This window comes from Centrocercus urophasianus, unplaced genomic scaffold (assembly GCF_019232065.1).
Source record: "Centrocercus urophasianus isolate 14NV4802_14NV808 unplaced genomic scaffold, USGS_Curo_1.0 seq_22, whole genome shotgun sequence".
Classification (NCBI taxonomy): Eukaryota; Metazoa; Chordata; class Aves; order Galliformes; family Phasianidae; genus Centrocercus; species Centrocercus urophasianus.
Genome location: NW_024884778.1, coordinates 1318905 through 1343803, shown reverse-complemented (window position 1 = coordinate 1343803; position 24899 = coordinate 1318905). Strand labels below are relative to the sequence as shown.

The window sequence follows — 24899 nt, the reverse complement described above, 5'->3', positions numbered from 1 at the left end:
ATCCTCCTCTATGGGCTCCTCAGTTGTGCCACCAGCTGACACGGTCACCGGCTCGAGCTGCAAACAGTGCTGTTTTTCATAAAGCAGCGACTTTTCCTGGAGCCGATGGTTTATGCTGCTCTGTCTTATGATTGATATGTTTGTTGTTAATTACCACGAGAGTAAAATTTGCAAGATGCAGCTGATACCAGCTGGGTTTGGTCACTGGCCAGCAGCTCAGGGAAATCATGCTAAGGCCTCGCGTGGCTGCGGCTGATGCTTGGCAGCATTCTGTTTGTTGAGCCTGGCCAGGTCAAAGAACCAATTTAGAGTAAGTATGCTATCTGGATAAGTAACTTATCGTTCAATGGATGCTTTTATTTGGTTACATTTATAGAGATAACATTAAAGTTATTGATAGAAAGTATTAGATTATAGAATAATTCTGCAAATACTAAATGATTTGGGCTCACCAAGTCATCCTGTGTCGGGTCAGAAGGCCTGGGATGGTTTCTGTGCTGTTGCTAAGCTCATTGCAATGCCTGTTGGCACAGTGTGTCTCTTCAGTGTTGCCTGGTAGTGAAAGGAGTTTGTCCCTTGTGACAGGTTGGCTGAAACCTTGGTCACTTCCCAGGCCAGTCTTCTGGGCCTGGGGCATTTTCTCTCATCTTCATGTTTGGAATCTCCACATTTCTTCCTTCCATGGTTCTTAGATGTCCTTGTGGCCGTCACATACATAAATAACACCGCATGTCCTCAAACATCTCCTTTTCTTTCCTTTTTTTCCTTGACGTTACTCATTTGTGGATAGTGGCAGGGCCAAACGTTGGTGGCTCCCTCTTGTTTCTGACAGCTCCATGTGCAGATGTGCTGCTCCTTCTGCCCTCTGTGTTAATCACTAAGATAAGAACACGCTCCTAAGCTTACCTGAGGGGCTTTGGGTCACCAGAAGCGTTGCAGAGATGGGAGGGATGTCTCACGTGAGTATTGACCAACTTCCTTAAATAGCAGCACTTCTCTATAATGACAGCAGCGACTTTGTAGCGTTTCAAAGTCATGAAGCGGTGTCCTGGCTGCGGCTGCCTGGGAGCGATCAAAGGCAGCGGACAAGGCTCTGTGCATTCTGCTTCTCAGACAAGCAGGCAGGATATATTGCTATTCCCGTTCTCAATTTGTTTTTTCAACAAATCAGGTTTCATTCCTATTCATCATGTAAAGCTGTTGGGTTGTGAGCCGCTGCAGAATGCTAACTAATTTCATAATACTCTGCATAAGGTGACCCACTTACAAGTTCATCCTTCAGTCGTGTTTAAGCTCTGGTACTGATTTATGTAACAGCATATTGGTTTCATCAAGGATTGTCTGACCGCTCCCCTTGTTGGCTCCTCTTTGTCCTGTACGTGATTTGTATTCTCCTCAACTTCAGATCAACTTTCTGTCCCTAAGTGTACATGGACAGAAGAACACTACCAAACCTTTCCAAAACTGGTCAGTGCTCTGAGCTTCTCTGTCACTTAGAGGTGTACTGGAATAGGAACTAAAAGGAGTTTAAACAAGTGTGCAGACAGGGCAATGGAAACTGAGCACAAAATATCCCTTGTTCCATGTTTGTACATCTTCAGACAGAATGAAGATCAACTATTGCATATTATGAGCCACGGTCCCTTCGGTATCTGGAGAGGAAGGCAGAATGGTTTTCCTCTACACATTTCATAGTGTTTCATTTCTGAACTGAGAATCAAATTACAAATAACTCCTTTGTCCTTACCTTGATTTGTTTTATTTACTTTAATTCCACATTTGAGGGAGAATTCTGCTGCCCGAACGTGTGAGGGCTAGCACAACATACTGCACCTCTTTAAAATTACATTTGGAAGCCATTGACAAGGGAGCTGCTAAAGTTGAGACACTTTGGCTTCTATAACAATAAGATCTGAGTCTCCGTTTTTCTAGGTTTCAGATTGCTGAAAACTAATTAACTTTCTGGTCCTTCAGGATGTCACACATTGCAAAAAGGTGAAATAATCTGCATTCATACCTTTGTAAGAAGATATATATCCTGTTCCACTTTCTCTTGTAGCATTCGTTCTTCTGCCGACTCACAGAAGACAAGAAATCCGAAAAGTTCTTTAAGGTGTTTTATGATCGCATGAAAGTAGCACAGCAAGAAATCAAGGCTACCGTCACAGTCAACACGAGTGACTTAGGAAACAAAAAGAAAGATGAAGACTCAGACAGAGATGTTCCCAACAGAAAAAGAGGTAATCTCCAGTTGTGCCCTTTCTAAAGCGTCAAGGGAGAGGAAAATGCTTTTTTGAACTCATTTGACTGATGCAATAATGCTCTGATCTCTGATCCCACAGAACAGAGTTCAGAGATCAGTGGTGCCCTGCCTTGGGATTTCAAGAGCTTCATCCCCCTCTTCATCCGTTTGTGAGATTGTGCTATTGAAATGATGAAAGGTGTTTTTGAGATGAGACTCTGCCACCTTGTCCATCGTGACAAGCTGCCCAAATCTGATTCGTAGCAATGACCATGGGCTGTGGGTTGTGGTCAGTGCCTTCTCTAACAATGAGTGGAGAAATGCTAATTATCTTCTAGAGCAAGTCCTTTTATTATAACTCCTGCTAGTGTTACATGTGTGTTCCCTAACCAATTAATATCAGTATTTGTAATTTTAATGTCATCTGCATAAAAGGTGGGAAGGGGGTGATGTGATACCCTGGCATCACACTAAACATACTTACTGGAAAGGACTGGTGACAACTAGCTCACCTGTATGTGGAACTTCCATGGGAGGTGTGCGACTGGATATTTGGTCCTTTTAATTCGATTTGCCTGAGGAAGATCTGTTCTTGTGTATTTCAGTGAGGGAGCCTATGACCCAGATTACTGAAGAAGTCCGGGATCAGTTACTGGAGGCCTCTGCAGCTACAAGAAAGGCGTACAGCACCTACCGGAGAGAAGCTGACTCTGATGACCATTATTCAGCAGCAGAAGGAGCACAGTCAGCAGCCGACAAGAGCAAAGATGACCTGGAGATGAGTGCTGTGATCACCATAATGCAACCCATCCTTCGCTTCTTGCAGCTGCTTTGTGAGAACCACAATCGGGATTTGCAGGTCAGTGTGATTGCTGAGCAGCTGCGCCCGCACCGCCTCGCGCGGTCGCTGCAGAGAGGCAGTGGGCACAAACTGGAAAAGTCCATTTAAACAGCAAGAATGCTATCACTGCCAGGGTGATGGAAGCCTGGAACGAGCTGCCCTTGGGAGTTTGTGGCATTTCTGTTTATGGAGATGCTAAAAACCCAACTGGTGGCAGTCGTGGGAAGCCTGCTGCCTGTGCCACCCCCAGTGGTGTGTGATGCTCTGATATGTTTGTACAGTTCTGACTGGTGAGCCCTGTCTCATCTAGCACATACCTCCACAGGAGATAAGATTTTTGCTTGCAAACGGACTGTAATTAACGTGATTTTTGTTCAGCATAGTAACTGCTGCTGCTGGATTAGAAGTGAAGTTAGGAGACGCAGTACAGTGCGCTAAATGCCCTCATAAAGGAGGCGTAATTGCCTTGATTGCATATTGTTGTACTGTGTGCCAGAACTGTAAAGACCCTGTGTGAGTGCTTTTTAGACCTGCCAAATCACTTCCGCTGAACTCTAATGCCCTGCTGCTGGCAATACTTGGAATCAAAGCTGTATGTTAATATTTCTGTGCTACGAACTTGTAATTCTTCTCACATTTTGGAGGTGCTGAGGTTACCTACATCAGGCTTTCTCCTAATTTTTCAACTATTTGATCTTTGTTTTGTCAAACAGTTCTCATGCCGTTAGCAATGTTGGAGACAAGTAGGATGGTAGTTTCACATGGCAGTATTCCAAACCACATGTACAGGATCCTTTCTTGCTGCTGGTTTTTGGCTAGGCACCGAAAGCTATAAGAACAAAATTGAACTCAAGCCACTGTGAAAACTTGGCCTGAGTTGTTCACCATCCCAAACAATTCAATTCCCCAAGCAGCAGATACTGTCATTCTGCTCTAGGAAAGAAAGAGTAAAGTAAAGGTAAAGGGAACCGTTTCTCAAAAGTAATTCAATTTCTACTTGCCTACCTTGATCCTTGCCTTTCTCCTTTGGTACTGATGTGGAGGTAGGAGCGTATGAAGCTTCAAAATCTGTCTGCAGCTAATAGTCAATATCTGAACTCATTGTCAATATTAACCAATGTGTTCACAACCTAAAGGAATAAATAAGACTTGTTATTTATTCTAGGAACTGAGGCTTGCTAAGATTGCATAAGTTCAAATTTGTGTAATTTGTACTCCTTTCTATTAGTGCAGTGACAGGTTGGTCCAACCAAGCATTTTACAAGCCATTAGCAACTGTAAGTAGTCTGATATTTTGCAAAAAAGGAAAAGGCTTTTACTGTGAGCTTAGAAGGGTTCCATGCTGCGTGTGTTGCTTTTCTTGAGAACAATCAGTCAATCTCAATTCTTGAGAACTATTGCTGATAGGTGGATGGTTGGACTGGATGATCTCATAGGTCTTTTCTAACCTTAGTGGTTCTATGATTCTGCCTTCCTCCAGCCTGCAATGCCTTCAGGTGAATGGAAAGTCTGGGACAAAGCAAGTGGATGCTGCAGTACATTGTGTTACCCTCTTCAGGCTGAATGCATTGAATGTTGCCACAGAGGGCATCCAATAGCTGTTCCTCTGCACGCAGATACTTGGGGTTCTTATTACGCTTACATTAGGTGTGACCTTTTGATTCTGCATGAGCTCAACCTTGAAAGCAAAGCGTAATAGCTGTGGATGGCTGCAGCCATTTGTTTGCTGCAGGCTGCAGCTGTTTGTTTGGCTTAGTGACAGCCACGGCAGTTTCTGTAGGAGGTCTTTCCTTTACTGTCTCTTTTCTGAATGGAGACATCCCTGTGCACTACAGAATTAGTCATATGAACTGAAGCTGGTGATGGAGTGAAGCACGTAGGGATGGAACTTGCAGATAGCGAGGAGGGAAGGGAAGTGGGATTCCCAGCAGGAAGAATCTGAACGTGTGTGAGTTTGTCACCAGCCTTTCCCTGCAGCCACATTTAGAGATGCTGCTTCAGTGCTGCACTTATTTTTTCCATCAAGATCAAGTGTTTATTGTTCTGATTCTTTTTCTATCAGGTGAATAATTTCTGTGAAATAAAATAACAATATTGTAATAGTATGCTGACCAGCTATGCTCAGATTAAAGCTCTATAGGCTACCTGCTGCCCTTGTGCAAAAAAAAAAAGCAGGAATTGATGCAACTTTCGTTGCTGTTTCTTACTGCTTCTTTGATTCCTAATTACTGAAGACACAGCACAGGTAATAAAGAAAAGTAGGGCTTTGCATGCTGCAGGATAGTGATCCCACTTGGCTGGCAGAGCAGTACTGCAGAATGCAGAGGATGAGCAGGGTTAGCTTGTCATGTAGGCAGGAAGCATATCTGAGAATTAGCTTAAGGTCAATGCAGACTGTAGTGTTCAGAAAAAAATGCCTTGCCTTGCCTGATTGCTAGGAAAACAGAAATCTGATCATTGCAAAATCTCTTTACTGAGACTCGCCTCTTAGCTGTCTTCTTTTTTGCAAAGTTTTTTTTCCAGTCAGGGATCAGATTTCTTCTAAAACAAAGACTGTTCAATGACAACATTTGGGCTTTTGGGGGAGTTACCCATGTAGATGGTAGAGCTTTTCCTTCCAAGGGTTCTGTGCCTGTCCGTGCCTGAACGCACTGAGCTGGTATTCTTCAAGCAGCCAATTTCATTTTAAGTCTGTATGTTTTCTCCAAAGGATATTCAGCTTCAGGCTGTGTACTGGGAAGCAAAGTCTGAGGCATTAAGCACTGCCTGCAGATGCTGCCTACACAAACGTGGCCATATCTGCTGGTGTATCCTAGAAGTAGGGAAGATTGTGCTCCCTACAAATGGATAGTAGCATGAAGCATCTCCAGAAAGTTATTCACAGAAGCAGGAACTTAAGGCTGCCTTTGAGTCTACTTCATCCCATTGGAAAGCGTTCGTCAACTGAGTATTGAGGATGCTTAAAGTCAGGCTGTAAGTTTGCTCTTTTCCTCTTTTCTCCCTAAGATCTCATAAGCTGTATATTTCTCACGTGTTCCAGCTGAATCTGCAACTCCATTGCTCTTTATTGTGAACACAGAGGGTCTGAACTCAGGTTCATTACCATCAATCTCGTTGGGATTGCATCTTCAATATTGAAGACTTGTGTTCCCTCATCCCAGCCCGAAGGCTGATCTGGGTGATAGAAAAGGAAGAGCTCAGACTATTGGCTGAGACTTCGGCAGGGATTCCCTTGGGCAGTTTCTCCCAGTTCTGGCAGTTCTTGTTTTCTGCAATACCTTCACCTTGTTTAGCCATCTAACACTGTCCTCTTGCTTCTTTCCTTTGTTTTTATTGACTTTGAATTAACATGTCAAGGCTGGTACAAGCATAGCTATTATGAGAATAAATTTATACCGCAGAGAAAGTTGCTTTGCTCTGTTGCTTTCACTATTACCCATTATTTTTGCTTTTTCTTCTGGAGGGAAGGGAAAAGCTCTAATTTCTGTAGCATCAACCTTTCTATGCTCTGACAAGTTAATCAAAAGTCAGGTTGTTAAATGAGCAATTGGTTGAAATGTGCTGAATCACTGTCACCTTTAGTCTGCATTCATAGACAGCATTTTCCTTTCTTAGCTTAGCCTTCAATTGAATCTGGCAATTTCTCAGTCTGTTTGCCTTAGACTTATTAGTCTGACGCAAGCACTGGAGGCAATCAGTTGACAGCACTCGGCTGCGGGCTTGTGGAGAAGACCTTACTCATTCCAGAGTTCCATGCATTTTGTTCATCAGCTTTTTTTTCCCCCACCTTTACAGTGTTTTGTGACCTGCCTGCAAGGAGCCAGGTGGGCCATCTCCCATTGACACTGCCAGGCAAGGAGGTGCTGGTGTCTGTTTGGTTATCCAGAGCATTGCTGGGAACTGACTGACAGAAACCCGAGTCCTTGGGAAATTGTTTCTCATTAATTGTCCCTCTTTGGGCTGTTTTATTCTTTTTATTTCCCATTTGGAATACAAAAGAGAGGAAACACGTTTAATCCATGCTGATAACTGTGGTATTTCATTAAACGCACTGTTCCTAATCAGCAACTTCAAGCAGGGATTACAGTAATTACGTGGGAAGAAATGCAACTGAGAGAATTACACAGAAGGACACTTCCCTTCAAGTCATGCAGTCGGTGCCTCCTCACCAATTCAGGTGGTGCTGCTGTGAAGCAAAGCTAGGGAATTGTTTTCTCTTGTCTTGGAGAAGGGTCTCAGGAGGAGCCTTCAGTGATCATTAGCAGTGAAATGTAGCAAGCAGGATGGAAGAAAGCTTCCAAGCTTAGAGGAGCTTTCTGATCCGTACTGCATTGCCCATTCTGTGCTGCTTTTAGTTCTCTAATGGATGCGCTCTGTTTATTGCATGCTGTCTTCTATAAAAATGTGAAGCCAATAAGCTGCTCGAGCACATTGCACATGGCAAGCAAGCCCTGGAAGTCTTAAATTGTCTGTCCAGGCTCCCTATAATGAAGTTCCAGTGAAATTAGAGCAATATACCATGCAATGCAATTGCAGGTTGATTAACTTAATAAAACGTTATGATCCAAACATCAATTTGTATGGTTTATTTCTTTCCTCCTCCCTGCCCCGGCTGTAACATGCTGCAGAATTTCCTTCGCTGCCAGAACAACAAGACCAACTACAACTTGGTGTGTGAAACGCTGCAGTTCCTGGACTGCATCTGTGGAAGCACAACTGGTGGGCTTGGACTTCTTGGTCTGTATATAAATGAGAAAAACGTAGCTCTGATCAACCAGACGCTGGAAAGCTTGACAGAGTACTGCCAGGGGCCCTGCCACGAAAACCAGGTAATGTGTCTGTGAGGTGCACATCCCTGCCTCCCTGCGTTTGCAACATGTGCTCTGCTGGGCTCGGCCCTCAGCCAGCTCTGGTGTTGTCATACAGGGCTGCTCACGTTGCTTGCCTGACAAAAGGGATTTGGTTGTGTTTTACAGCACTTTGTCTCTGTAATACAGGCCACAGAATGGGTGGAATAGCTATCTTTTAAATAAAACTGTGTCTTTGCAGAGCAACTCCCTAACAGAGCAGGACTGCATTTGAAGCTGGCAAGCTGCTGTCAGTTTGTACATTTTAGTCATATGCCATTACGAAAGCGAGGTTACAGGGCAAGCACAAAGGTTGTGGAAAATTGCATTCTTTGATTAGACGTGTCCACAGTTGGTGTTGTTTGGCACATCTGAAATAAAGAAAACTATCCCTAATCTTGGCAAAACACTGTTCTTCCTTAGCTGCTTATTCAGCCTGAGCTCTTTGGCATGTAAGTACTTAGTTTATCAGCTGTGTTGTTTTCTGTGTCCTGGGTTCGGGTGGTTTCAGGAGGACACGCCATGGCTGACTGTAGGAAAAGTGCACAACCAAATGCATTTATCTCATGTTATTCTACTGTCTGGAGTTTTGTGTGCCATTATTCATCATGAGCAGCTTACCAGGCGATGAAAGAGCTAACTCTTCTGTTCTGGCTGGGTCACTGACCTGGGCTGCGTTTTCAGTGTAGACAATTAATGAAGTTTGACTAATTTTATTTGGACAGAACTGTATTGCTACTCATGAGTCCAACGGTATTGACATCATCACAGCATTGATTCTCAATGATATCAACCCTTTGGGAAAGAAGAGGATGGACCTTGTATTAGAACTAAAGGCAAGTGAATATTTTATGTGGTCCTGTTAGCATAAGCAAGATGAAACATAATTTTATTGCTGGAATCATGCTGATGTTTATTATATCCCAATAGTCACAAGTGCTGAAAAGTTACACAGAGCTGAACGCAGTGCCCAGGGATTGTTTGTCATCTTCTAAATGAAAACATGGAGTCACTGTTTTCACACATGCTGACTGCAGGCAATACTGAGGAGTCCTAAAATAATTACTGATAAAAAAAATGTAATTCCAATTAAAAATTCTGTTGTTTGTGAGCTTTTTATATGCAGAGGAAGTCAGATTTCTTGTGCTGTACCTAATTGCCTCATACTTCATTATTGCTGTTAAATTGGTTGATGTTTAGTCATCAAGAATTTTTGAGGCTACTCATATTAATGCTGAATGAATATCAGTCCTGGGACTGATTTCAAAGTACACTAGCAGGTTGTCTTCTCACTGCAGTAATCATGGAGTACTCCCAATTCAGCCCGTGTCTGAGAAGTATTTCCTTTCTGACTGCTTGTCCTGTCTCACAGTGCACTGTCTAGTTGTCTTCCTTTGCTGCCTCGCACCATTAGTATGGGTAGTGTGGGTTTTTTATTATTCTAAATAAAAAATGCTTTTAGACTCAATTAGCATTATACTTCAAAATTAAATACTTTTATTGGTTTTTATTGTCAATCATGATGGATTTTAATCTTAATTATTCGTATTAAAGTAGTCTGGTGCCTTGTGGTAGTTTCCCATTTCCTTCCTCCTCTTCTTGGCATGAGCAGGTCACAGAGTAATTTTCAGTTAAAAGCAGCAAAGCACGTCTGTGTCTTCAGCCTTGGCTGTCCTTTGATTTAATCAACAGAGTCTCCAGTAGTGCTGAGCTGCACCACCGTGGAGCTGAAAGTGTGCAAAAATGCTGCAGTGTTTTTCACACAAAACAAACCAAGATACACCAACCTCAAAACCTCAGCCTGTGACAAAACTTGAGTTGTTAATTTGGTGTTCCATGATAAATAGGGTTTGGAAAGTAAAAGGAAAAAGAAGAGGCATCCGAAGCGGTTCTGGGCAGCATGTGTGGAAGCTGGGGCTGGGTGTGCTCTGCTTTCGGCTCCTGGTGATGACTGATGTTGTTCTTCCTTCCCTTCAGAACAACGCTTCAAAGTTGCTCTTGGCGATCATGGAGAGCAGGCACGACAGTGAGAACGCAGAAAGGATTCTTTACAACATGAGGCCCAAAGAGCTGGTGAGTCCCTAGGCACTCTGCATTCCCTTGGAGCGAGCCAGCAGGTGCCATCGTGGCTCTGGGTGACGCCATCAGCCCCAGCACTGTGTGAGAGGACACTGACAGCCCACATCCTGATGAGGGTTGGATTGAATGAGTGCGGTGTTTGCTGGCAACGGCCCTGGCTAGTTCTCAGAAAGCAGGAGCTTTACCTGGTTCTAAATGCTAGAGCCAGCTGCTTCACTGCTTCTTAAGGAGGAGATCCTCATCCTATACTTCAGAGCCTGTGTAAGGAAACCGTTGGCACAAAAGACAAATTTATTCTGTCCTAAAAGCTGTTTGTTAACCAGCCCACAACACTGCTAGAGTTTAACGTGTTAATTGATGAAAACACAAACAGGAGATTCACAGCACAGCTGAAGCACTGACAGATTGTCTCAGTGTGTTGAGCTGTGGTGTGGCCAAAGATCAGAAGGTGGTGAAGGTGGTGTGGTGTGCCATGAGTGTGACCAAAAACACATTCATTGGAGGGAAACATGAGGTCTGGTATCTTGTGTTGATGAGCTGGGCTGAAGGTGCCGAGTTGAGGTTTCCTGTTTTACCCTGGGTGCTAAGAAGCCCTCTGACCTTCCTCTTGGAATGGTACATGTTCAGATGCCTTCTGCTTCTGTAAGAGTACTCCACGTGTGCTGGCCTTAGTGCCCTTCAAACTGAATTGTCTCTTTCCAGGTGGAAGTGATAAAGAAGGCATATCTTCAGGGTGAAGTAGAATTTGAGGATGGAGAGAATGGAGAAGATCTTGCAGCATCTCCCAGGAACGTGGGACACAACATTTATATATTAGCTCATCAGGTAGGATTTCACCTACGGTTTCTGTGAGCACTAATTATCACAAACTGCAAATACCAGGCAGCCTGTTTTTCGCTTTTTAAAGCCATTGTTTTAATGGTTCATCTCTCAGAGACAAACTCACTGCAAGTTCTCTTTTTATAGCACAATCTTAGCTTTAAAAAAAATCAGAAAGTTCTGCAATAAAAATATGAAAAAAAATTTGGAGTTTTGTAATTGGAAGCGGGCAGATTCATGACTGAGTTTCTGAAGCCTCATAATGAATGTTCTTGGCAGTTTAAGGGAGTAAGGGTGGTATTTTTCAGCTTTATCAGAGGTTATTTCTACACCTAAAGAAATTCTTCTTGTGGGTCATTTAAACCCCGAGGAGAAATCTCAGTCTGCTTTCTTTGTTCATGCCACATTCTCTCTCCCATCGCTTATGTTGGAGCCAGCCAGTTCCACTGCACTGCTGTGTGTTTGAAAGGTCAAAGGGAAAAAGTAATCTGGATCTATTTATACATTGATACTACGTAGATCCCTCCATTAGAGACTCCATGTTCCTTTTACATCTGTGAAGGAAATTTGTCATCATGGTGTAAAATGAAAGCAGAGCATCTAGAAACTTTTTTGTTGTTGTTGAAGCAGTGCTCTGTGAATCTGCTTTTCAGTTGCTGCAAGCATTCTCCTCCATCCCTGCTTCAGTGCTGGATCAATCAGCACACCTTTGAATTAGGGTGGGTGTAGGACAGACTGAACGTGAATGTTCAGGAACTTTCCCCAGTCAGGTGAAGGGTGGGAGAGAATGGGTGAAAGAGGAATACAACATAGATATTAAAAATATATATATTTGAATCATTATGACTTGCACCCAAAATAGAGCTGCAGGGTGTCTGGTTGGAATAGAACAAGCCTTCTGTCAACTCTGCCCTTTCTTAGCAGCTGACTGCATACTATTTCTTTTTTTATGCCAAAAATCAGAAATTTAATATCATAGAGAGACATCTGGTGTTTCCCACTCCTTTTGCATTCCTTTATTTTAGTTGGCTCGTCACAACAAAGAGCTGCAGAACATGCTGAAGCCAGGAGGTCAGATTGAGGGAGACGAGGCTCTGGAGTTCTATGCCAAGCACACAGCACAGATTGAGGTAAGAGGGAAAATGGAGACTGCTGGGAGAGTCCTGGGGATGTGATCTTCTGTGGGAAGACCAGTTGGAGAGGAAAATCCTTGTAATTGAACAATGGTGACATTGCACACGGTATTTTGATGGAACTCGCTACCTGTGTGGACTGTCATCTTTGACATAAGAATATATATTTATTTTTTTCTATTTTGTTTTTTGACAGCCTCTGGGGGAGAGCTATTTTTGAGCTGTCATGTGTGGGCTTTAAGATGGAGCTAAGCAGAGCTCTGTTGGCAGGAGGAAGTGTAACTTCACTTATGTTACATTTTGGCCGGTGCTATTGCTTAATCCGTAAAGCTAGTGATATCTTCTGCTATTCTTTCTGTATTAAAATGAGAGCTTGGCCTTGTGTGCAGTCGATCTGAGAAGCTTTTAAAAGGTAAAACATTCACAAACCTGGAGAGTTCACAAATCTAATAAGCAAGTTAAATAGAACTGTTACTCCTCAGGCGACGCGTGGCTAAAACTTGGTAAGATCACTGAATTGGGCAACCAGATTGTACTGAAATGCAGAGCAGCTTTGGAGCAGGATTTACCGGGCCCTTTGGAAATTCCAACTAAGAACAATATTGCCAGAGTAAGACCGTAGCAGAGAATTTATCCATCTTGGAGCTAAATGTAGGCCTGCTTTGAAAGGTAAATTAACTGGAGTCTCTGTCAAGATGCTGTTCTACAGAAATGCTTCCAAGTTTCTGCATGTAGCTGATTTTAAAGAGGGGAAAGAAGAAAGCAGGCAAACTAAGAAGTAAAAAAAAATGTAAAAGTAGGGAAAACTCCACTAAGACTGTTGTTCAGATTGTCAGGTCAGACCGTACGATGGAGCAGATCGTCTTCCCTGTGCCCAATATATGTGAATTCCTCACCAAGGAGTCCAAGCTGCGGATATATTACACCACGGAGAGGGATGAACAAGGCAGTAAGATCAATGATTTCTTCATGAAATCAGAAGACCTCTTTAATGAGATGAACTGGCAAAAGAAATTGCGAGGTAAGTGGTTGTTGCCAGTGTAGTTGTGTGGAGTGTTACCAGCAGAGTATTTAGGTCAGCATTTAAGAATGTAAAATGTTGACTTGCTAGCAGATGGTTACCTAGTGTGGCAGCAACCTTGTTGGTTGTTTGAAAGAATCTGCTTCTCTGCATGATGGTGATATGCTGTAACAAAATCAAGCTTAAAGCCACCGCAATATGGACCAACCGGAGGGGATCCAGGGAGAGCAGCAAGAAGGATCACAGGTCATCTTTTTTAAGGTTCAAGAGAAGGGAATGCGTCTGTGGGGGCTTTGCTGAAATGAGATGGCATTTGGGGACAGGGAGAAGTGGTGAGGACAAAACTGAAGAAAGCAGCAGTCTTCTCTCCTGTGCTGGGTACAAGGAGCAGTTACCCTGTGTGGCAAGGGAGAGTAAGGCCAAGGAATAGCATGGCCCTGGGCTGCCCGTGGTGCATGTGGCATCTCCAGCAGTGCAGAGATTTAAGAAGAGTTTAAACACACGTTTTCCAGTAATAGTAAAGGCAGAGTTAATCTTTTCTGTGGGCAAAGAGCAGACTGGAGGACATGCTGCCCTGCACACCTTTTTGCTCTCAGGCTCCCACTGGCAGCTGGGCAAACTTGTGAAATTATATTTGACTCCTTCCAACGCCAACATCGCTTCACCCAGCAAACTTTCTAACTTGTTTGCTTCAAATATATTTTTTAAAAGAAGTTCCTTTTTTTTTTTTTTTGGATGAAGGAGAAATGTCGCACATGAGGCTGAGCTTCAGTGGGTGGTGATGAGTGGTTAGAAATTACCAACAGTGACCCTCTGAGGTGTCAGAGACAAAGCAGTTCCTCCTCGAGTCGACACCTGCCATCTGATACCCGTGTTGTTCCCATGCCCCCATCAGCTCAGCACCAGCTCTTGCTGCAGGAGCTCAGTGTGGCCACTCTGTCCTCTAGACTTGGATGTTCTGGGGCTCCTGTGCAGCTGTGTGGCCCACCAAAGCCACCTGCAGTGCAACCCCAGCAGTGAGCTGCCAGTGCTTCATCCCTGCCAGAGGCCCTAGTGGTTCTGTGTCATCGCTGTGTACTGCAGGCAGAAAAGAAGGGCTCAGAAGAGACCTCTTGACCTTTCTTGTGAAAACGGCTTTTTGTGAAATGATTTCCTTTGTTGCAACCTCTGATGATTGCGTTCTGCCCTTTCAGTGCACGTCTCCAAGAAGAGCCTGGACTCTCTCCAATTCGTGGTTAGGTTGCTTATGCACAGTTCACACTTGAACTGATAAAGTCTTACACGTTGGCAAAGGAAATTCAATATTTGCTTCTGATTGTCAAGCTGCGTGTATATATATGTTAATAGGCTTCTTAACAGAGGAAAACAATTGTAATTTTATTTAAAATCATCAAGATTAAATATAGATAAGACAGCCTGAAGCTTGATTAGCTCTGCTGAAACATTTTTCATGTGTATGAATACTGTAGTGGAGCTGTTTCCACTTGGCAGTGGATTAATACTTCTGACAGCATCAAACTCCCTAGAAAGCTGCTTCCTGAGGGGGTTCTGAGGACCCTGAGGAAGACAGGAGCATCTGACATCATAAGCAAATGGACAATGTTGTGTTTGACAGCAGCCATACATTATGTTGGCTTTTGTTGTTTAAGTCCAGATTTGAGTTACAGTAATTGTCTTTGAGGCAATCTCTGGGCGAGCAAGCAATGAAGATGCTCAGAATTAACAGACTGCAAATCGATCAGGATCCATCAGCAGAAGTGGAGAGTGTTTCTTTTCTCTTTGAAGAACTGGAGTCTTCTGTTCAGATGGTAATCCTGTTATACTGTGCAGGAAGGCACTGTCTCCTCGTGTTTGGGGTTAGATATGCCTCAGTGATAGTCCACATTTCTACAGTCATTTCTACATCCTCACTGCAGGTTGGTGTATTTGTGCCATGACAGGCTGGCACTGCTCTGTTGTGCTCATGTGCTGCCACTTAAGGTTTATTCAAACCTCTGTTAGATATCAGCCTCAGATATTAAACTCATCAACCAAGCTTTTCTGAGAAGTCTTCAAAGATTATTATTTTCCTCCTTCAGCTCGTAGAGCTGACTCATCACCTGAGCACCAGAAGTGTCTGCTGAGGTCTTAATTAAGAATTCAAATGAGCCTGCCAAAACCAGGCGAAAATGCTTCCTAGTGCAGATTGTCTGTGCCCACCCTCAAACAGCAGCTTCAGGTAAAGCCTGGCTCTTTGTGAGAAGTAATGTAGAAATCAGTGCATTATGTATTTGAAGCATTGCTACCTCTCATCTCATTGAGGCTTCACATGTACCTGGCTAATTAGATGCAACGAAGCTTGTATTCTTGCAGTGGCTGGGTGCCTTGTAGTCTTTTCTTTTGCATTCAGCTGTTCAATACATCCACTTTTAATGTGCATTTCAACTCGATATAATGAAGCATTGTGTAACTCTTCTAACCCACTTTTTTGCTTTGGAAGAGGTGATTTCCTGAAGAGAAGTGGTGGCTGCTGTGAGCTCAGAGCTGCTGCATTCATTCAGTCAGTCAGTCATCCTTTCAGCCTCAGAGTTTGCATTTTCATCTTTTCCCTAAATCTCACCGTGAGCTTCTTTTCCTTTGCTCTCTGATATCTATACATGTTGCTTCCTTCCAAGGGAGGAAAACATGAGTTCCTTTCCTTCTTTGAGAGGATTTTGATAGATTTGTCACCACTAACTCTCAGGAGTACCCGATTTGCTGCGCAGTAAGCCTGCAGGAGCTGAGCTGGGGGTGGTGTTGGGGTGCAGAGGGAATCGAGGACATTTCTGAGCCGTCCTTTTCGTTCTCTTGTCCATGGCTGCTTCAGGATACAGAGCCTTCTGCTCGTTGTGCCTGCTGATTCTAGCTGCAGAGATTGGTGAAATGAGAACTCTTTTTAAAGGCACTTGTGCTTATTTTTAAAATACACAGCTATGTAACAGCTCTGTGCAGCCTCGTGTGTGTCCTTTGCCCACGATACAGAGGGAAGGCAGGCTGAGCTTCCACTAGATGGTTACTTTGGGGCTGTATTGGTCCATTAAATGTTTCAGCCACGTGATTACACTGTGCTGTGTTTTGTCTTTTTGGGCCTTTGCAGGGTGTGCTCTGCTGGCTGCAGTGCAGGAGGAGCCTGGGGGTGGGCAGGAGCTGCCAGCAGGGAGGGCTGCGTGGCGCTGATGGGAGCGTGGTCAGGTTTTCTTCCTTCTCATCATTCTGTGTGCCTTCAGTGCAGAGTGCATTATTAGGGGAAAGAAACCTGGAGTCCTTGACCTCTGGTATTTCTGAACTTGTGATGCCACTAAATCAATTCATGCCGGAAAACACTTTCCTTTTTAACACAGCCCTTTGCCTTAAACCACGACTCAGAAGCAGGAAGTACCCCAAAGATAGAGAGTAATCAAATCAGCTTGAGAATAAGCAGAGGGTGCTGGTGCTGCTGATACCATGCTTTTTGGCAAACTGCAAATCAGCTGAGTTTTGGGGGAGCTTATTTTCATATAGACGTGTTTCTAAATGCTGTGTCACTAAAAAGAATGATGGTGGTTGTTTTGCAGCTCAGCCTTTCCTGTACTGGTGTGCTCGGAACATGTCCTTCTGGAGCAGTATTTCCTTTAACCTGGCCGTCCTCATGAACCTGCTGGTAGCATTTTTCTACCCATTCAAAGGAATTCGTGGAGGTACCAATATTCAACATATAAAAATATATGAACAAATAAAGTCTGGTGAGACAGATTCTGTTTGTAACACACCTGTGCATCCCTATTGATTCTAGTGAGGACAGTTGAACAGAATTAGGCTTTTTTAATTGCCTTGGATTAAGTAGTGCTGTTTTCTGACTCTTTCTTGAGGCATTTATAAGGAAAACGTGGAGCTTTGCTTTTTCCTAGGGAAAAAATTATCAAAGGCAGATATCCACCGTTAGTTACCTGACAGTTCTACTGTGTTTTAAATTCTGTAGTTAAGTGTTGAACTAAAAATACGAGAAATGTTATTTTTTCCTTGAGCTTGCATTTTGCTAATGTCGTTTTTGTAAAACTCTAATGGTCACATGGCATTTCTTTGCCATGAGCAGGCAGCAGCTGGGCTTGCTATCATCTGTGTAATCAAGTATGGGTTAATGTGTGCTGGTTTGCACAACCTTGCTGTAGAAGGTCTCGAGGAAGTGGCTTTTGATCCAAGCAGGGGGTTTGTGCCACAGTCTCAGAGCCAACTCAGTAAATACTTCCAGTAGGGCCCTGACTCGATTCAGCTGCTCATCCTTAGATTCAGCCTCTCCATAGAGATGCACCCTAGCACAGGTCGGTCCATGGGTTCACATCAGCAAGAACCAGAACATTTGGAGAAATGCTCTTGTGACTGCCTCTGTCGCGTGTATCTCCTGCACAGCTGGTATGTGGATGTGACTGGATAGGAGATCTGTGCCCACAGGTAAATTAAGGACCCCAAAAGTACCACCCCATCCTGGGGAGGGGCCTGTGTCCAGGCCTTCACTTCCCCTTTAGCATTCATGGTGCAGCGGGGCCAGAGAGATGCTCATCTCTTCCACAGCACTTCCCTCTGCCTCCTGCTCCTGTCTGACTGCAGACCCCCTGAAAGCACAGCTCAGGGGCAGCAGCAGCCTGGCCATAACGGTATCAGCTGAGCTCTGCCTGTGCAGCCTGCGAGCTGCTTCACCCTTTTGGAAGCTCACCAGTTCACTGAAATGGGTTTGGCTGGAACGAGGAGCAGCTGCATTCTCTGTCTTCAGTCACAAAGATCGCAAGTTAAAATTTAAAAGTCCGAATGGATGGCTGCTAGCAAAGTTGGTCATTAAACAAGTTTGTTGGGATTACAAGTTGCAGCAGCAGGGGTGAGGGAATCACTTGGCGTTTTGGAGCCGCCCTACCTTGCATATTTGAAATACTTTATGAGGTAAAATGTTGATGAAATCTCTTCATCTACTAGTCACAATCAAACATCCAAGTACAAAATATCTGTGTGTTTATTTAAGCTTTTGAAAAAATCAGACTTTTCAAAGCAAACTATTTGGGAAAAGTCAGATCCCAAGTTGCCCAGATGTGCTGAACTGAGCACTGCTGAGCGTATGGCTGTAGCACAAAGTGCAAATCTTCTGACTTGAGGAGCAGGAGCAAAAATGGAGACCTGGCATGAGGCAGTGATGTTGTGACAGTTCCAGAAGCATGGAGAGCTTCCCACCCAGACCTCCAGCTTACACCACCCTCCTGCCTATGGGCAGGTAATGGACCCACGTGCTGTGACAGCAAGTGCTTTAGGTTGGGTCGTATGGACAGTTGGTGAGCACTGGCTTGTTGATGTTCTTTGTCAGCGTATCACATTCATGAATAAAAGCATTTTTAATGCAAGTTTTAAGAAAAAGATACCTTTCATATTCTGCATAAACCCAGGTTAAGCGGTCTTTTGGGCTGAGTATTTTCCTTGGTTCTTTGAGAAGTGTATTTTTAGCAACGCAAGCTGATGTTATGTAAGGAGGCAGTCTCACGAGACAGCTGAAATAGAACCAGAAATAGCAAGAGATGATATAAACTGGCACAAGGTTTTGACCAAAAGCTAACAGGAGGCTCGGGGTGAGTGTGTGAACCAGGGCCTGCATGTGTTTGTTGTCTTCACGCGCCCATCCGTTCAGTCATCTATAGAGCACACCAGCACAACTCCTCTCCGTTTCAATATTCAAGGTGCCTAACTAATGAACACTAAAATGAAGAATCCTACAATACTGGTGTTTATCATTTACATAATGCTTTAGTAATAAGTTTGAAATTAAACTGCTGAAGGCATTGGGCTCAGACGTCCCACTTAGCACTTTGCAATCAGCAGCGTCTGAGCATGGGAATTAATGGCACTCCACCAAAGATAAGATAAAATGGTGTTTACTTGGCTGTTTTGTTTTTGTTTTGCTTGGTATACAAAGCATTGAATTTGTTTGTTTTTTCACTCTTCGTCCTAGGTACTTTGGAGCCCCACTTGTCAGGCTTGCTGTGGACAGCTATGCTGATTTCTCTGGCTATAGTCATTGCTCTTCCTAAGCCCCACGGCATCCGAGCCTTAATAGCTTCTACGATATTACGACTAATATTTTCAGTTGGTTTACAACCCACTTTATTTCTTCTGGGTGCATTCAACGTAAGTATCGAGCTGGGTGTTTGGAAGTCCCACTGCTCCTTATGTAAGGACTTCTTGCCTGCAGATGTCAGGCCGAAAAAGCATGGAACACTAGGGCAGGGCTGGGCTGTGGGGCCACTTCCTCCTTGGTCGTTACTAGCAGGAGAACTTTGCTGTTCATGTAACCCTGGTTCCCTAAGCTGGAGAGCTCTGAGGTTTCTTTTGGTGTTGTTACAGTCCAGGAGCAGCTCCCAGCCCAGCCAGCGATGTAAAGAAGTCTCTGTGACCCTGCACCACTCAGTGTTTGTTCAAACCCAGCTCTGTTCTGCACTGAGCTGCAGTATTTCCGGGTTGTGCAAGATTTACAAAACGCATTTCCCAAATGTCTGCCTGCACTGTACCTGCAAGCCAAGAGCTGACACTAAGCAGTTTTGCTACAGTAATATGTGGACTGAGCGTGTAAGCAGAGCCACCAGAGAACTTCATTAGTGCTCAAACCAAGATATGTGTGGTTTCCAGGCAAGTAAGCCAAAAATGTTTCTTTGACTGAGTCAGAGGGAGCTGTGCAAAAATGCATCTTCTCAGAGCCTTGGCCTTTCTTGTGAAGTGCCCAGCTTTCAGGTGCATGGTTTAATAGTGCTCCTCATCTTCAAAGTACACCACCAAGTGTCCTGTGCTACAGGATCCGGGCCGCACTGTTAGAGTTGCTGCTGCTGTTGGTAACTGTAGCATTTAGCTGTAGCTTGAAGGCAGCTTCCATTTGGTGCTGGTGGCTGGTGCCACACAGTAGGGCTGCTGTGTGTGTGATCTGAGGGAGCACTGAGCATGAGGCAGGGGCACTCACTTATTGGCAAGCAGTAGGAGCTTTTGAGAGCTTCGGAAACATAAGGAGGCTAGAAAGTAATTTGATTGCAGAAAGTAAAGAGCTTAGAGGGTTTTGTGTGTTTTGTTTTCAAGGAAGGTTTACCTCTCGCATAAGGGAATGTTTTTACTTCTTTAAATCTTAGTTTTGGTGCCCTTTCATAAGCTGGAGAGTGGAGCCCACGTGCCAGTTTTATAAACGTGTTTAGTTTTGGCTCAGTCTCTGCTTTGCAGAAAACACAGCACAAATCTGCTCTGATTGACACGTGAACACTATGAGGGAACAGACAGCACAGTTGCTGATATCACTGTGTAGCTGACTGGCCACTGCTTTGAAAAACTGCCTTTTTTCCTGCAAGCTGTATGTTATAACTAATTTATGCTTCGTCTTTCCTTAGGTTTGTAATAAAATCATTTTTCTGATGAGCTTTGTGGGTAACTGCGGAACCTTCACTAGAGGATACAAGGCAATGATCATGGACGTAGAATTTCTTTATCATCTGCTGTACCTCCTGATTTGTGCTCTGGGGCTCTTCGTACATGAATTCTTCTATAGTTTGCTGGTAGGTTTTCATTTTGCCCTCAGAATGCTATTCTTCCTTTGTGCTTGTGAAGCCCCATCTCATGTGTGTCTGGATGTCATGCGCTTTCTGTTTGACTGCTGCAACGCTGTTGTGCAGCCGCTCTTGAAGATGGCGTGGTGGTGATTTTGGCTGTGTTCCTGGGGGAGGCCACAAGGCTCCTGCTGTAGCTCCTTGTGCTTTTTTACAGAAAAACTCGAGACTGCTTTTGTTAAGCAAGTTATACAGGACACGTTTGAGGTTGAATTCTGTTAAAATTGGTTATTACAGTAAATATGTCTGCAATTCCAACAAAGGTATTTAGCATTTCCCTTTGTGGTAGTTAGTCATCTTCACAGGCACCAAAGGTGTGCGTTCTGTAGGTTCAGGGCACTGCTTGTGACCCTGATCTGACTTCCAAGATGATAAAACAGCTTCCCTTGTTTTGACTCCAAGTGATCACAACCCGGTAAAGCTTCAAGTCTTAAGGTCACATAAATTCATGCACAAGGAAAAATAATGACTGAAAAATCTGGAAGTGGTAGCTGAACAGTGGGCATTTGTGGTGTTACTGTGCTACAGGGTACTAATATTTTAAAATATATTAATGTATAAAAAATAAGTTTATGGGCATGCAGTCTAGAAGACAGTTTTCTCCATTACTGTCAATAACAATAAGGCAGTGTCCGTGTTTCTGAGTGCTTGGCTGACTGTGGAGCATCTCTGTAGCCACAGGCTTTACACAACTGAGAGGGTGCTTGGCAGGTGTCTTTTCTCTTTGGGGTGGAATTTATCGCATGCAGTGCAGTACTTCTAAGAACAGGCAGTAAAGGATTATATCTAGAGTTGGTGGAGAAAATGTGTCACTTTTAAAGCAAACTCTAAAGCTCATTCAGAGCTCTATTTTTGTCCCTTTGTTTGATGTCTGCTACATCCTCTGGTAACCGAATTTGTTATTTTCTGTATAGCCATAGGTTCCATTTAAGAAATACCTGTCTTCTCGTTGTCAGCCAATGTAGCCACCAACCTGACCGGGCTACAATGGAGAAATGTCACAGGCCCCAGAAGGGAAGTGAGAGACATAATTGATTTAAACAGCGTATTTTCTTCTCAGTGCTAATTTGGTGAAAATGTTGCTCGTTGGTGATGTGCCACCAGTGGTATCAGCAGTACATGTGAGAAACACCTTTGCCTTTGGTTGTTGTCCCAGCTCTTTGACTTGGTGTACCGAGAGGAGACCTTGCTGAATGTCATCAAGAGCGTCACCCGCAATGGGCGCTCCATCATCCTGACAGCTGTGCTCGCGCTCATCCTTGTGTACCTGTTCTCCATTGTGGGGTACCTGTTCTTCAAAGATGACTTTATCCTGGAAGTAGACAAGCTCCCCAACGAAACATTACTGCCAGGTTGGTATTGAAGACTCACTGTGACAACAGTGAAGGTAATGGGCTTCTGTCCCCCAAGGCACGCTGAGTGTCTTCCACCTTCAGTGAGACATCCTGGTTCTCTTGCAATTTTGACAGCTTCTTTCTTACCAAACCTACTTAAATGAAAGAAACGAAATAAAACTGATTGGTGTAAATTGCCACCAAATCTACTTTGTAAATTTTTTCAACATGCTGCATCTGCTGCAATATAAAGAGAGATGGGTAGAAGGAACCTCTGGAGACAGCACCAGGGCTTTTCTGAACAAACTGGACACTTTTCCTCAGCATTTGCTAAAACAGTTGAGATTATCTAATTCAGATAACTCCTACTCTCTCCCCCACTTTAATTACAAGCAGGCTTTGGGTAGGCATTGATGGGAAGGCTCTATGCTACAGGAATTCAACTCTACTTTGGTTTGCCAGATCTTGAATGTTTATACTGGCTATTAATGATGGGTCTTAGTTTCAACACAACAAAAATTAATCACAGAATCACAGAAATATTCTATCTGAAATAACCCTGTGAGTATAAGGGAAGCGACCTTCAAAGAGGTGAATCCTGTGAAGTAGAGGCTTCTCTGCCAAACTCTGATTTGCTCATCGCTTCTATGTGTGTAGGAATCTCAATTTTTTGTTATAGTCTAAATCCCATATTGGGCTTCTCAGTGCTGACTTTATTTTGCTTATTCTAAGTTAAAAGCTGTTGGTTTTTATTCTACCCTACAGCATCTGGTGCACAACTCAGTGGATGGGAGGCATAGAAATGAAATTGTTGGAGGAGGAGTTTGGGTTTGGGCTTGTTCTGATTTTCTCGCTTTTGTTTTCTCTGACATTTGTGTTATTCAGACAAGCATTATTTGACATAGCCACTGTTTTTTCTGGTTATACTGCTAATACTGTAGGAGACCCAAACCTCACTGACCTTATTAATTCACATTTGCACCAAGCTGGAGCAATGCCTAAGATATATTACTGTGTGGCACTTTGATACTTGCAAGATGTTGAAGTGCAGGTTTTCAGTCACCTTGAAAATTCACTGTGAACTGGAAGATAATATTGCTGGAATCTTTTCAATGACTTTGCCAACTGTGGAACTAATTCAAAATAAATACACAATTGCAGTCTTTAGTTCACGGAAATAAGAAGTTTGTATTTGAATTTAAAATCACTGACTGTGTGAATCAGGAAGTACTGCGGCCATCTAACTCTAATATGCAGCTCTAAATCTGCCTAGTAATGCAACACCACGTGTGATATCCTGAGGTATCTTAATATCTGAGAGGTAACTTTGCAAAGCATAGAAAATATGGAGCCATTCTGTTTATCACTGTCTGCTTTCAGATCGCACAGAACCAGGTGAGACCATGACTGGGGAGTTTCTCTATTCAGATGTGTGCAAAGCAGGTAGCAGTGAGAACTGTTCTTCAATCATTCCTTCAGATCGTGAGTATCTGCTTTTTGAATCCTTCATTCCCATCCTGACTTTTTACCCTTTTTCCAGTTAAATGCCTTAAATGTAGATATATATTCTTCAAAATTAAAAAAAAAAAAAAAAATCCTGACTAATTTGGGTAGGAAAGCTGTTGTGAGACTAATGTGAAGTAAAACCAACTTAAAGCAACAGCATAAATGACGTTTGTTGCATGAAGTGTTTGAACTGGAGAAACTTGAAACTGAACCACACTTTGATAAAACATTTGATATATTCTTTAATTTTCTGCCTTATCAATTTGAAAAGGAAGTGATGCAGTTTAGGTCCTTGCAAAGTTTATTATATTAGGCTATTAAATGTGATCTCAGAGGATAATACTCTGAAATATGGAACAGAACATTGTTTATTGTCAGCATTATTTTATCTAGTTAACTAAGGAAACTGTTTTTAATATCATGTCAGGAAGTGCTCAATGGATTAAGCACACAAGGTAGTTTTGGGAGGTTTGGGGCTCAGGAAAGTGCATGTGAGATATTTCTTGTAGCATAATCACCAGCCTCAGATTGGATGCTGAAAATTCTCAGTTTTATTTTCTAGAAAATGTAATTTACTACTTAAAGATTTATGACACTGGCTGAGAAAGCCAGACAGAGTAACGTTATTTTTCTTAGAAGTGGAGCTCTTAGATGGCCAAGTGCTTCAAAGGTCAGTAATGGCCACAAGCCCATGCTCTCAAGGGGAGATGGCTCTGTTTTGCTCAAGTGTCCTCTTTAATAAACTGAGATTCAACATAGATACAAGAATAGCTTCTTTATTCAGCTTTAGCAGGAGAACACTTTGTCTTTATGTACTTTGGCTGCAGAAAGGAAAACTCCAGAGATGTGCTGGTATGAAAAATAATCAACCTGGTATCAGGGTCTTATGTGGCCAGAGATATTAACAATATCCAAATCTTTGGCTGTTTCTGTACCCTCTTGGGTTTGGGATATCCTGGGTTGCTCTGGGCCATCCGAGGCTTGCTGAGGACAGGTGGGATCCACTGATGAGCAATTTTTGATGAGATGTAAGCCATGAGACTCCCAGTAGGTACAGGGAGAGTGTATGAAATTTGGTTATTAATTCTAGCGCCCCTGGAACTGAAACAGTGAAGTTGGAAGCTTCAGCCAAATGGAGAGAGGGTCATAAAAAACAGCGTTACGTTTCTGCAAAATGCTGTTTCCATAAGCAGTGGTATTTTAGCCATTGGAAAAGAAGAGCTGAAGTTGCCATTTTGAGCACAGCCCAAAGGCTGTGCAATCTGTTAGGCACCAGGGGAGAGTTTAAGAGGCAACACTTTGTCCTCTGAGCTGTCAAAAAGCTCTGATTCTGTATAAACAGGCATCTGGTGATCCAGAGCTATGCATAGGCAAGGAACAGAGAGATGTAACCAAGTCAAAGACGGCATTTAAAGCACAAAGGAAGACTGCTGGTGGGGGAAAGGAGGGCAGGCTGGAGCCAGA

General features: G+C 43.4%; 1 protein-coding gene across 3 annotated transcripts in view; it reads left to right on the top strand.

Annotated features, from left to right (window-relative positions):
* The window catches only part of ITPR1 (inositol 1,4,5-trisphosphate receptor type 1), a 149006-nt gene that overhangs the window by 104242 nt on the left and 19865 nt on the right, over nucleotides 1-24899 (top strand). For all 3 annotated transcript variants that reach the window (XM_042823314.1, XM_042823315.1, XM_042823316.1), the window contains 13 exons: nucleotides 2060-2240; nucleotides 2848-3101; nucleotides 7712-7912; nucleotides 8656-8766; nucleotides 9908-10003; nucleotides 10712-10834; nucleotides 11854-11958; nucleotides 12790-12982; nucleotides 16555-16677; nucleotides 18966-19141; nucleotides 20380-20544; nucleotides 21752-21947; nucleotides 23310-23411. In XM_042823314.1, the coding sequence (XP_042679248.1) occupies nucleotides 2060-2240; nucleotides 2848-3101; nucleotides 7712-7912; nucleotides 8656-8766; nucleotides 9908-10003; nucleotides 10712-10834; nucleotides 11854-11958; nucleotides 12790-12982; nucleotides 16555-16677; nucleotides 18966-19141; nucleotides 20380-20544; nucleotides 21752-21947; nucleotides 23310-23411 (2026 nt within the window). The remainder of the gene's footprint in view (nucleotides 1-2059; nucleotides 2241-2847; nucleotides 3102-7711; nucleotides 7913-8655; nucleotides 8767-9907; nucleotides 10004-10711; nucleotides 10835-11853; nucleotides 11959-12789; nucleotides 12983-16554; nucleotides 16678-18965; nucleotides 19142-20379; nucleotides 20545-21751; nucleotides 21948-23309; nucleotides 23412-24899) is intronic.